Source organism: Eptesicus fuscus, chromosome 14 (assembly GCF_027574615.1).
Source record: "Eptesicus fuscus isolate TK198812 chromosome 14, DD_ASM_mEF_20220401, whole genome shotgun sequence".
NCBI classification, from domain to species: Eukaryota; Metazoa; Chordata; class Mammalia; order Chiroptera; family Vespertilionidae; genus Eptesicus; species Eptesicus fuscus.
This window is the reverse complement of record NC_072486.1, coordinates 68128503-68141189: the sequence shown is the minus strand read 5'-3', so window position 1 is coordinate 68141189 and position 12687 is coordinate 68128503. Positions and strand designations below refer to the sequence as shown.

The 12687-nt window shown below is 40.7% G+C and overlaps 1 protein-coding gene across 1 annotated transcript in view; it reads right to left on the bottom strand.

Moving 5' to 3' along the window:
- Positions 1–12687, bottom strand: part of CADPS2 (calcium dependent secretion activator 2) — a 486663-nt gene that overhangs the window by 34332 nt on the left and 439644 nt on the right. The window contains exons 23-25 of the mRNA XM_054725984.1: positions 9570–9644; positions 4634–4717; positions 4499–4531 (exon numbers count right to left, since the gene is read on the bottom strand). Coding sequence (XP_054581959.1) covers positions 4499–4531; positions 4634–4717; positions 9570–9644 — 192 coding nt within the window. The remainder of the gene's footprint in view (positions 1–4498; positions 4532–4633; positions 4718–9569; positions 9645–12687) is intronic.

Here is a 12687-nt window from a genome sequence, read left to right as displayed (position 1 = left end):
GGCGAGGGAGACAGCACAGGGATTACACTCAGGCTCTCTGCGCAAATGGGAAGATGGAAGCCCGTGGGGCAGGGGGCAAAGGTGGAACTTCATCTAAGATCATGGACTCCACATCACATCTGTACTGTCTACTATTGACTTTTTAGAAAGAGAGGAAGGGAGGGATATATATAGAGAAACATCGATGAGAGAGAAACATCATTGATCAGCTGCCTCCTGCGTGTCCCCCACAAGGGATTGAGTACCCTGACAGGGAATGGAGCCGGTGGCCTTTTGGTTCCTGGGTTGATGCTCAGCCACTGAACTACACCAGCTGGTGTGTGTGTGTGTGTGTGTGTGTGTGTGTGTGTGTGTGTTAAACACTTTCATAAATTCCGTCACCATAAGATGCTCCAGGCTTATCTTGTATATTTCCTGTCCCTGTCCTAGTACCAACCATTTCTAAGAGGAGTCCTGGGTCATTTACTGGGGATTAGAGAGCAAGATTTGGGTACTAGGTGTGCTTGTTGCTACTGGGGTATCATTGCTTCTAGGCTTTCTCACCTCACAAGAACCAAGGGAATCGATGTGTATATACTCATCAGTAAGAGAGCCACCTATGCATATACATATATCTAAAAATATTTCTATATGCAACCAGCTCTACCTATATGAAGCTAAAGCCAAGTTCACACTAATGTCTCCAACTCTAATTCATCAGCATAGGGATCAATCTAGCCTCCACTTGCTTGTCTCCAACCTCTCATTTCAACAGTGAGAAACTTGGCTCCCAGCAACCACCATCCCTTTCCTTAATTGTTCAGTTCCAGTGTACATGTGTAATGGTTTCTGAATTGTTAACCCACGGGAAAACACTTTATCAGCTAGAGTATAGTGCTTATGCACAATTCCCTTTTCTTTTATTTTTACAGATTCCACTCATTTCCAGTTACTCAGATCAAAACTTTTCCTCCACCTTTCTCAGTGACGCCATTCAACACATTTGCAATAGAGTTAGCTTATTTTATCACTGTCTCTTTTCCATCCTGGGATCCCAGGATATCCTAATTGATTTTTTAAATTTGCATATATTGAGTTTTAACCTTTGTGCTGTACAAGTAGGTGTTGACAAATGTATAGTGTCATAGATCTTTGGACTAGTTTCACTGCTCCACAAAGTTCCCTGGGCTTCACCTCTTCCACCCTCCCTGACCTTGAAGTTATGGCAACCATGAATCTGTTTATAGTCTTTATAGTTTAACCTTTACTAGAATGTGATATAAGTGGAATCATACAGTGTGCAGCGTTTTCTGGCTTCTTTCACTTAGCGATATGCCTTTAAGATTCATCCAGGTCTTCTCGTTGCCTGGTAGCTATTTTTTCTCTCTCTGCTGAATTAGTATTCCAATGGTATGAGTGTGCCATTTCTTATGTAACCATTCAGCTACTGAAGGACATTTTGGTTGCTTCTAATTTTTGGTGATTATTAATGAGGCTGCTATGAACATTTGTGTACAGGTTTTGGTGTGGACACTTTAAAAACTCAGTTGGATAAATACCTAGGAGCAGAGCGCAGGTGGCAAGCTGCTCAGTAAGACTGGTTAGCTGTGTAAGACACTACCAGTCTCCCAAAGTGCCTGCATCATTTTGCATTTCCACCAGCAATAAACTCCCCGTTGTTCTGCATCCTTGTCAACATTTTACTATTGCTAGTTTTAAAAATTTTACCCATACCAATAGGTGTGTAGTGGTATCTCGGTTTTAATTTGCATTTCCCTACTAACAAATGATGTTGAGCATTTTTTCATGTGACGATTTGTTACCCATACTTTGTGGCAGTGTCCGTTCCCAGATTTTGCCCATTTTTAATTGGTGGCTTGCTTTCTTATTGTCGAGTATGAACTGTTCTTTGTATATTTTAGATCTAAGTCCTTTATCAAATACTAGAGGCCCGGTGCACGAAATTCGTGCACAGGGTGTGGGTGTGTGTGTGTGTGGGGGGGTGTTGTCCCTCAGCCCAGCCTGCAGTCTCTTCAATCTGGGACCCCTCAAGGGACCTTCGTTTTTTCCTCCAGGAGTGTGGTGGAAGAACCCTAGATCACCTTCTTGGATTCTTATAATCCAAATTACCAAGAACACTGCAAGTGGCAGCCTACAGGGAGCTTAGCCAATGAGTTGTCAGAAAAGGTATTTACTCTCAAACTGGTTTGGCTCAGTGGATAGACTGTGGGCCTGCAGACTGAAGGGTCCCAGGTTTGATTCCTGTTAAGGGCATGTACCTTGGTTGGAGGCACATCCCCAGTGGGGAGTGTGCAGGAGGCAGCTAATCGATGTTTCTCTCTCATTGATATTTCCTACTGTCTATCCCTCTCCCCTCTTCTCTGTAAAAAAAAAAAAAAATCAATAAAATATTTTTTTAAAAAGGTGTATCCTCTGCAGCTCATGCAGCCCCTGGGTTGTGACCACTGGGCTAGAGGCATGTCCCTGCCACCCAGTGGTGGCTGCCGGGGTCTCTGCACACCCCAGAGGCCAGCAGCCCTCCCCCTGTGGAGGGCGCTGGGCTGGGGGTGTGGACACGAACCGCCACTTGGTGCTGGAGCTTGGAAAGCCTCTGGGGCAGGGCGGGAACATCCCCATCTCCAAATGCCCCAAGGCCAGCAGCCAGCCCCACCATGGGCCCCAGGCTTGGGGCATGCAGGGATCCTGGGCAGCACGCAGTGGTGGCCACCAGGGTCTCGGCACACCCCAGAGGCCAGTACCCAGCCCCACCATGGGCCCCAGGCTTGGGGCATGCAGGGACCCTGGGCAGCATGCAATGGTAGCCACCAGGGTCTCGGCCCACTCCAGAGGCCAGCAGCCAGCCCCTGGTCCTGGGCGCCTGGCTGGGGGCGTGGCCCCAAACCGCCGCTTGGTGCACGAGCCTTTGCAAGCCGCTGGGGATGTTCCTGCCTGCCAGGCTGCTTGGGGCCTGCACCCCATAGGCTTCGAGTGACCAGGGGGCGTTCTGGGACCCCTGCTGTTCAGGACCTAAGTGCGGGCCTACAGGCTAGGTGAGGCCTGAGTCCGGAGGATGTTTCCTGGACCCAGGCTGCTCAGCGCCCACATATGCAAATTAACCGCCATCTTGTTCGCTCTGATTGGCTGTGGGCATAGTGAAGGTACGGTCAATTTTCATGTTTCTCTTTTATTAGGTAGGAAGGGTCTGTGGCTTTTCATTTTTTAACAGTTCAGAGCAGTCAATTATTAAGTCCAACTTACGATTCTTTTCATGGATGTTTTTGGTGTTATATCTAAAAAAATCATCACCAAATCAAAAGCCACACATATTTCTCTTATGTTTTCTTCTAGAAGTTTTGTATTTGCATTTTACAGGTAGGTTTTTCTTTTCCTTAAATCAGATTTGAGTTAATTTTTGTGAAAGGTGAGCCAGTGTTCTTTTTTTTCTCGGAGGCATAGTTCCTGGAGCTTTAGCATAAAAAACATCAACAGCCAACAGCACTTTATAGCTTTAGAAGTTAATATTCAGAGGCATCAATAAGAGAGGTGTAATGTCCAGATTCAGGGGAGAAACTCTTTTGAAGGACATTTGGTCTAATTAGCATATTATGCTTTTATTCTTATAGATAGCAGCGATAATAAATCTGGGGACCGTCTAGTTCCCAGTATAAAATGTTATGCATTTACAAGGCTTGTCAGTACTCAAACCACTAACATTCACAACGACAATCCAGAGATGCGATGCTGCCCAAGCAGTCTTACCCAACGATGAGATTACTTATGTTCCATCCAGTTTTAACTTTAAGTTTTTTTCATTTGTGCTCTGATTCTTTGAAAATTGGTACATATGCCAAGATATATGATTACGCAAAACATTTTATGCCTTGATCATATGTGGTAATAGGATTTAAGGCAAACACTAATTTTGTTATGATTAATAACTTAAAAATGCTGCACTAACTTGTTGACTGTATTTATCATGTGAATTCTTGTACTTAAGTTAGTTTCACAATCTCCTCTCATGGGATCTTAAGCTTTTAACAAATTTAGAGGTTACAATTATTTCTCAAGAATTCTGTGAAAAACTAAATATTAAAATGAATGAAAATTGACTTATAACACTTTTGTGTTTAGAAAATTAGTCCTCTGATGTAACTGCTTCATCTTTATTGTTACTTTAACCCTACAAGAAACCTTTTATTCATGACTATCATGTAAAGGGGTGACAGAGTGAGCATTTTTTCTATAAATAGTGTGAGGCATTTTCTATCCCAGCCCAGGCTGCTATTACTGCCCTCTCCAACTGGGCTGACACGTTCTCATGATGAACTGACCTCCACAAGAGTTCCCAAGTTACAGCAGAAAAAGTACAGAGAAACCCTGCCAAGCCTTGTTACGAGGGCAAGCCCTTAAGAAAAATAAACTGCTCCCTGGGGGAATGGCACTGAAATAAACCCACAGTGAACTATGATTATTTTTAAAAATTACATATAGTTTTAAAAAGCAAATAAAAAATACTTACTGGAACATCAACATATTTTGCAGCTGCTTTCACCTTAAGTGGAAAAGAGATAATTATGAGAATTATTTTCTTAGTTGTGAATAAGTACTATGATGAGTCAAAAGACAGCAGAAAAGAACGCATGCAAATACTTACAGTGAATGACAGAATGGATGAAAAGAAAGTGCCTTCATCGTATCTTGACAGCTTAGACAACACCCCTTCCAACACTGAAATAAACTATAGACAGTTTCTGGTGAGTATTTAGAAAATTTCTGTGCATCCAAACTAGTAACAGAGTAAATAATTCCTGAGCTAACTTCTGCCACAGCACAGAAATCCACGATGCATAAACTGACAATGAGGGGCTGACTTGTAATGTTTGCTCTTTCGTTTTGAAGATGAACTCTAAGGTCCTTTTTAATTGCTGGAAATCACACAGACGTTTTTAAAGATAGAAGAATAATACGTAATAGGAGTTTGGTCACTATATGTGAGCTAACTTAAACCATTAGTAAATAACTTTAAATTTAAAATAATTTCAACTTCACTATAGATGTTTAGAAGTCCTCATCACAATAAAAATTTTAACTAGACTGTGGCCATTTCACAATACCTACTACTATCAAATCCTTAGGTTGTACAACTAAAACTGATATGAATCAATTATACTTCAATAGAAAACATATAGAAGTTATAAGTAATGATATTCAAGCATAATCAAATCCTTCTGCCATATATCACTTGGCCATTCTGTGATGTTTTCTATGTATAGAAGAGGTTGAATAAAAAAAGAACAGATAACGATGTGTAACATTTGGGGCTCTTGTAACACTAAACTGAAGTCTGACATTAGTTAATAAGCATTTAGCAAGCAGTTCTAATTGTATATATAAGGATGAACCCCACTTTCAAAAGCTTACAAAGAAGTTGGGGAGCTAATACAGATATTCACACTACAGGCTACAATAGAAAGAACTTAGCTGGGTAATAAATACACTGAGTGGCCAGATTATTATGATCTGTGAACGCATAATAATCTGGCCACTCAGTGTGTGTGTGTGTGTGTGTGTGTGTGTGTGTGTGTGTGTGTGTATACACATGAGGCCCAGTGCATGAATTTGTGCATGGGTGGGGTCTGGCCAGCCTGGCCAGGGGGAGGGGACATGGGCAGTTGGCTGGCCTGCCTGCTGGTTGAACTCCTGGTCGAGGGGACAATTTGCATATTAGCCTTTTATTATATAGGATATACACTGAGTGGCCAGATTATTATGCGTTCAGAGATCATAATAATCTGGTCACTTAGTGTATATGCTGATTCTGTCACTCACTACTCTGTGAGCTCAGGCCAACCACTGCATCAATGACTTTCTCCATCAGTTAAATTGTGTGTGCACGTGTGTATGAATGTGCGTGTGTGTGTGTGTGTGTGTGTGTGTGTGTGTGTGGTTTGGGGGGGCATATAAAATTAAAATTAGTTTCAAAAGGATTTTACATTTCTAAAATTCTATATTTCTATGACATGAAAGTTAAGACATGTATACTGTAACAGTTAAAATGTGGAGATGTCTTTCATTGAGTGGAAATGTTAAGATGTGACATGAAGATAAATAAGAGATATAAATAAGGATCTACGACCCTACATCTTTCCTCTTTAGAACTAAAATAATATGTACTATTGACAAATTATACACTCCCAAAGGGAAAATACTGACAAGGTTTTTTAACTATGAGAAGGGAAATGAACAAAGGCTGGTTTTTGTTCACATAGCAGCTTCTTCAACAAAGTGATAATAGTTCGAGGGACAGAGCTTATTGGTCTCTGGTGACTAGCGAGCTCACTGAGAGCGCACAGGAGATAATCTTTTCTCCGTGGCTGGTCAATTACCGCAAAATAGTTTATGCAAAAGAAACAAAAACTTCCCTATAGGTTTCTCCATCACATCATGTGCGACATGATGTAAGAACACAGAAACAAAATCATGCAAACTGCCACCTAAACTTTATTTTTAAAGAATGAGGATTGTGTAGAGCTGGCTAGCTATCCTAAGGGATACAAACAGCAAAAAACACAAAATTATAAATTGCTCACAACTAAAAGTCAATTTAGCACTTTCCTCCTGCCCATTAGGATTTCTTACCAATCACAGCTGGCTAACTCAACTTGATGTGGTTTGCAAAGACCCAGAAGACCAATACTCCAGGGCTATGTCAGACCAGGGGAAGGGAATTCCAAGCTTAATGGCCCTCTGTGGAAAATGCCTCGTCTCTTGTAGCTCAAATCTTAAGAGCCAGTGTGTGCTGGGTGATCTCATTTGCCACAAGGAGAGAGACAATTGCTATGGTTACCAGCCAACCTGAACCGTTGAAGGCTCTGGCATAGCACCTGGTTCTCGGTAATTTCAAGCGAGTCTATGTTTATACATGTGAGCCATGCTGAAGGACAAGGCAAGGCAGAGGCGAGAGCCCTGTGGTTGGATTCAGAGAATCTAAATTCAATTTGAAGCTTTGCCACTCTCTGGCTACGAGACAGCAGTGTAGACATTTAGCTTCTGTGTATTTATCAGTAAAATGGAAAAAACAACAACAAACAGCTGTCCTGCCTGTTACAGGAATGGTGTAAAGATCAGTGGAGATGATTTATGTGAAAGGACTATGAGAATGGCAAAATACTAAAGAAATGCAAAGAATTAATACTCTTGATATAATTAGCTAAATCTCTATCCATTATATAAGTCTAGAAACCTAAATATGTTAAGTAACAAGTTAATGGGGGTAGCTTTAGGATTGTTTAGTGATGAGGAGTAATAAGGAATTCGGTCATCAGTGAATGGTTTCCATACAATTGAATGATATCTATGAAGGTAGAACAGGGTTGAGGCTGTAAGTTAGAAGATCCGCATTGGAATCCTATCTGTTTCTAGGGCATTTGGCTGATGTTAGAGGAGCAAGGCTTCGAACCCAGGTGGTCTGGCTCCAAAACCCATGATCTTTACCATCATACTACAGAGTTGTAAGCATTAAATGAGATGGCATAAGTAATGTGTCCAGCATATAACAGGTACTCAATAAATGTCACTTTGTTGTAATAATTTTTACTGAGCACCTAATATGAGAAATAAAAGAAAATGAGTCTTAGCCCTCTCCCTCCAGGAACATACAAACTAGTGGGAGAGACAGACATGTATACAATTGTCCTCCACGCAAGGCTGAGAGTGTCCAGGGCCAATGTAGGTGGGCAAACAGTGTAAGTGAAACTAGAGGAGGGAAAGAATGGCTGACTGGAGGGTATGGCAAAGCTTCATTTACTAGGTGACACAGGGGCTGAGCCACAGGGTGCCAGCAAACAGTGGATAAAATGACACCTGGGGCAGCCCATTGGCACATGAACCCAGGGCAGAAGTTTCCCTGCTTGGCAGCCTCTCTGGCTCGTCTTCTCTTCCGAGTATGAAGCAGCCTTGGGTTGTATCCAAGTCAGTCCTACGCCTGGACCGGTGTCACAGCATTCTTGGCTTCCATTTGAATAATAGGGGAGAGCCTGTTCTTGGTTTCCCCCCAACCCCAAATGATCTCTAGGGAGGCATGACCCCAAGGACTTACATGGCAGTGAGCAGCAACTGCACCTCTGGGATCAGTTCCTACAGGAAGGTTATTCTTTGTAAAACTAAACTCTGTTAGCATCGAGATTGACTATGACTAATAACAATATATTTCCCATCTGGCTTTTAATTGCACAAAACAGCAAGCTTCCAAAGAAATCCAGTTAAATGCTGGGTTTGGTTGCTGTGTCTTTAACTGCTTCCTGTGAACTTTCTCTGCGCAGCTCAGGGAGTATGTAAATACTCATGGGTCTGCCTTGTGCACTCTGCTCTCCGGAGGGTGTCCGGTTGGAATGAAACACCGTCATCTCCTTCTTCCCCTGCTCTTTATTGCGGATGTCACTCACTGGGTTTGTTGGAATAATATTTAACACATAAACTCTGTCTGGGTAATTACCAACTTTGCCTCACCATGCATACTCTCAAGGAAATGAAAGATGAAAATATTTTGAAATGACTGGTAGAATGAAAACATGAAGCATGCCACAAGGCATGCTGGCTTAAATTTTTTATTGAATTTTAATAGGGTATAAGATTAATTTTCCTACATGTATGGAAAGTAGAAGCTAAGTCTAGGAAGTGATTGTGAGGAGTCTAGCTATAGCGTGGTAGTTTAAAACACATACACTTCTTGCCTTTTCAGCTGCATTTCATGAAGTAAACAAGAAATATCTGTATCATTTGTACTGCAAGTTATAAAATCTTCCACAGAAAAGAGATTCATCCACAAATAAGACTGATCTTTTTTGGGGGGTGCTTTGCTTTGAGTGGGGCTAGAGATATCTATAAGCAGATGCTTCATATTTGTCTGGTAATATCAGGACTAACTAGCAATATTAAAAATCCACATGGAACCAGACTACCATGGACTGGAACAAAACAGGTTTCTTTCCCTGAATGGGATTATTAATGTTATGATGAAATGCAATTGTCTCTTCTTCACCCTTTTTTTCCAAATGTAAATCCATTTCCTCTTTGAACCTCTGATCCAATAACTCTTAAGAGGTCTTTCCAGAATATCCACATCTGTATTAAGGATGGGTAGTACCTGACAGCATGGATTTACTCACGACATACCTTGCTCGGCAAGTTTCTTAGGCAACTTCCAAAATATCACACCTAGTCCACATGCTGGTGAATTCTCCATACTTTTCTCATTGTTTTCTTTCCCCTTGCCCCACAAATAGAGTGACTTATCTTATACTAATTTCCTCTCCTAATGGTTCCTAATAGTGTGTTATTTCTTCTAAGCTCATACTTGAGTTGCATAGCTTCTGAGCATATGGACTTGATCCAAAATGTAAATTTAATCTAATTAATCTCACCAGATTTTGCTTGTAACTTCCTTAAAATGTGAACTTTCCTTGCATCTTTTTAAACTACTATTTCTCAATGAGGCATATAGAAGTATAAGACAAATATTTCTAACAATTCTCAGAAATAGAAATTGATTTTAAATTTTGATTTTAGAAGGTGAACAAGTAATACATTACCTTTGAAACTAGCAGTGCAATGATTTCTTTTACAGTGTTGTCAATCAAATCATCTATTTTGGAATGGTACTGTTGCTAGATATTAAAAGACAAAGATGCATTAGTTGATGTAGACACAAAACTTTAAAGCTACTAGTTATGACATAGCCGATTTACTTAAAATGATCATCTTGAACATTAGAAAAACAAAACTTTGAAAATGATCTACCTAATCAACACTTTTTGCATTGTTGTTTGAAAATTTCCCCATGTGCTTTGTTGCGTTAAGCAGCTAATGGGGTTATTATATAGATGAATTGAGTTCTTATTCTCATTCAGACGGAGGAATGTGAAGGATACTTTTTGTCTTCTCCTCTATAATTAAGGTGGCCATGTATTTTTCTAAAGGGTTGGATTAGCTGGAGAAGCGAAAAGACTAGAAAGAGATTTAATTAATACAGCATTTCATGACTGTCAACTCTCATTCATAAGTTATTTTAAATGTGCTCTGGAAATAAAATGAGCTCCCAATTGTTCACTGTAAAAGGACGTGTTTGTCAGTGCGGAGAGCAGCAGTTTATACAACTCTCACAATATGCTTAAGCAAGGGCAAAATTAAAATTTCATCAACAAAGGTGAATAGATGGTAACAAATTAATAGGCCATAAAAGATATAATAAAACAGCACTCACTCCCCATCATTTTATTACTGTTTCCTCATGAAAAAGCCACCTTTAAGTAAATGCAAAAAAAAAAAAAAGATGTATTTAAAATAAACCTGAAAGACTCTCTTTTTTTTTTTTTTTGCTTTCTTTAGAAAATACTAGAGAGTTCCATTCTTAAATTAGCAGGAGCTTTGCCTTCTACAGCGGCATGTGAAGGCACATTCACTTAAACAGCAATTCTTCCTTTAGAAGCGTTTATCTGACAGCTGATTGTCCCCAGGAGCCACTTCACAGAAAATGTGACTTGTAAAGACTAACCCTATCTTGATGGTTCAAGGCTTCCTGGAACAGCTAACATAATGCGTAGCGTAAAAGTACTCAGGTCAGTATAAACATTAGACCAACTTAGCTGCTGGCTGAATGGTTCCCTAAGATGTAAGTTTTTGAAAGCTATTTTTTCTTCTTCTTCTAAAAACATGTCTCGAAGTTTCCATACAGAACAAAACATCAACTGAGCTCTGCTTTGGAATACACAAAAAATGATTCCTCCCTTTAGGCTCTGACAGTTACAAGTGGTCATCTACCTGCATCAACAATAAAGAAAGGAAGCATGGTTTTGGAGCGTGTGAATTGTTTTCTCTCTCTGCCTGTGTGTGTGTATTGACAAGTGGTCTAAAATCAACAGACATATACAAACCTGGCACTTCCTAGGCATGTATTTTGCCCAGAAAAGTGAAGTACTAAGTGTCCCTCTCACTTAAAGCCTTAGGCATCCCAACCTTGTGCTCCCCGGAGGACAAATGGAACAGAATCATAGAGGTGGCTTTCTATTGCATTACACGGACACTTTTGCTGTTAGAACAACTTGGAGAGAAGCAAAAGGGGAGAGAAAAACAAAGGAAAAAAGTAGAGGAGAAAGAGCCTGAAAAAGCTGGTTGGTTGTGGAAAAGGCCAGAGCGCCTCCCATCCCCCCAGACACAGGTACAAAAAAAAAGCAGCTCCCCCCTCACTCCAGCTGACTGAGCGGTGGAAGTTTATGCAAATGAGCTCTGCCCCAGCTCTCCCTCTCTGCCACTCCTCTTCAGAGCCTTCTCTCTCCAAATTTGTGTCTGTACAGGAGGGGGAAAGGGAATACCTGACTGAGGGTCACTCTGGGGTAGATTAGAAAGGGGAGACAGCAGAGGTCTTCCAGCTTCTCACTCCCTCTTACATGGGAACAGCTGTAGAACATACAGTGATGGAGGCACCCAGACCTCCAACGGTTCCCTATTCTTTTTTTTTTCTTTTCTTTATTGATTAAGGTATTACATATGTGTCCTCATCCCCCATTAGCCCCCCTACCTCACACCCATTCATGCCCTCACCCCCCTGGTGTCTGCATCTATTGGTTATGCTTATATGCATGCATACAAGTCCTTTGGTTGATCTCTCCTCCATATTCTTAAATATGCCCTATCCTCATTGTTTATTGCTATTTGCCATAAATTTAATTTTTTAACTCAAAAGTAATCAAATGTCATTAGAAGGCTATTGGATATAAAATAGTAGAGTTTCTACATACTAAACTTTTAGGTAGGACAAATTCAGGCAATTCTTAAAATCAAGGGATAAGCCACAAAAGAGGTAACTTTTGCCTGACCGGCATGGCTCAGTAGTTGAGTGTTGACATATGAACCAGAAGGTCATGGTTTGATTCCAGGTCAGGGCACATGCCTGGGTTGCAGGCTCAATCCCTAGAGTAGGGCGTGCAGGAGGCAGCCGATCAATGGTTCTCTCTTATCATTGATGTTTCTATCTCTCTTTCCCTCTCCCTTCCTCTCTGAAGTCAATCTAAATATATTCTTAAAAAAGAGGTCCCTTTTTATTGAAAGGTAGGGAAAGCCACAGACCCTGGAAGCCACAAAATTCTCCTATAATTCATATTTTCAGAATGCTATTTTGATACCTGACCTAGCCAAAAGCAGAATGGGAGAGGGGGAGAGGGAGAGAAAGTTAAAAAGAGAGGAAGAAAAGTATACATCTTAAATATGCTACTTTAAAGGACAAACTCAAATTGGATAAGGTTTATTAGATTTGTATATAATAGTTTGCTATTATAGATTTTTCTGATTAGCTCTGACTGACACGAATATTAAATGTGAATGCTGCTGGGAACTTCCAGGAGCTGTTCTGACTGCACAGTTGGTACAGCTGGTCAGGGAGCATTGTGGGTAGAAATGGGGAGGTGGCCTCAATTTTCATATTTTACCTACACTTTCTGCAAAGAGAATAATCCACATATGCCACATATGGAGAACAGAAAGTTAGGTAGAAAAAGTCATTCATCAGCGGATCCAGACAAATAGGAGCACAGAAAAAGGGATCACAAATGGATAAGAACAGAATTGATCTGCAGAGAGATTTATGTTACCTAAGTTAAAATTGTTAGATTTTTTCATTTAGAGAAATAAACCAAATTTTTGATAAAATTCTGC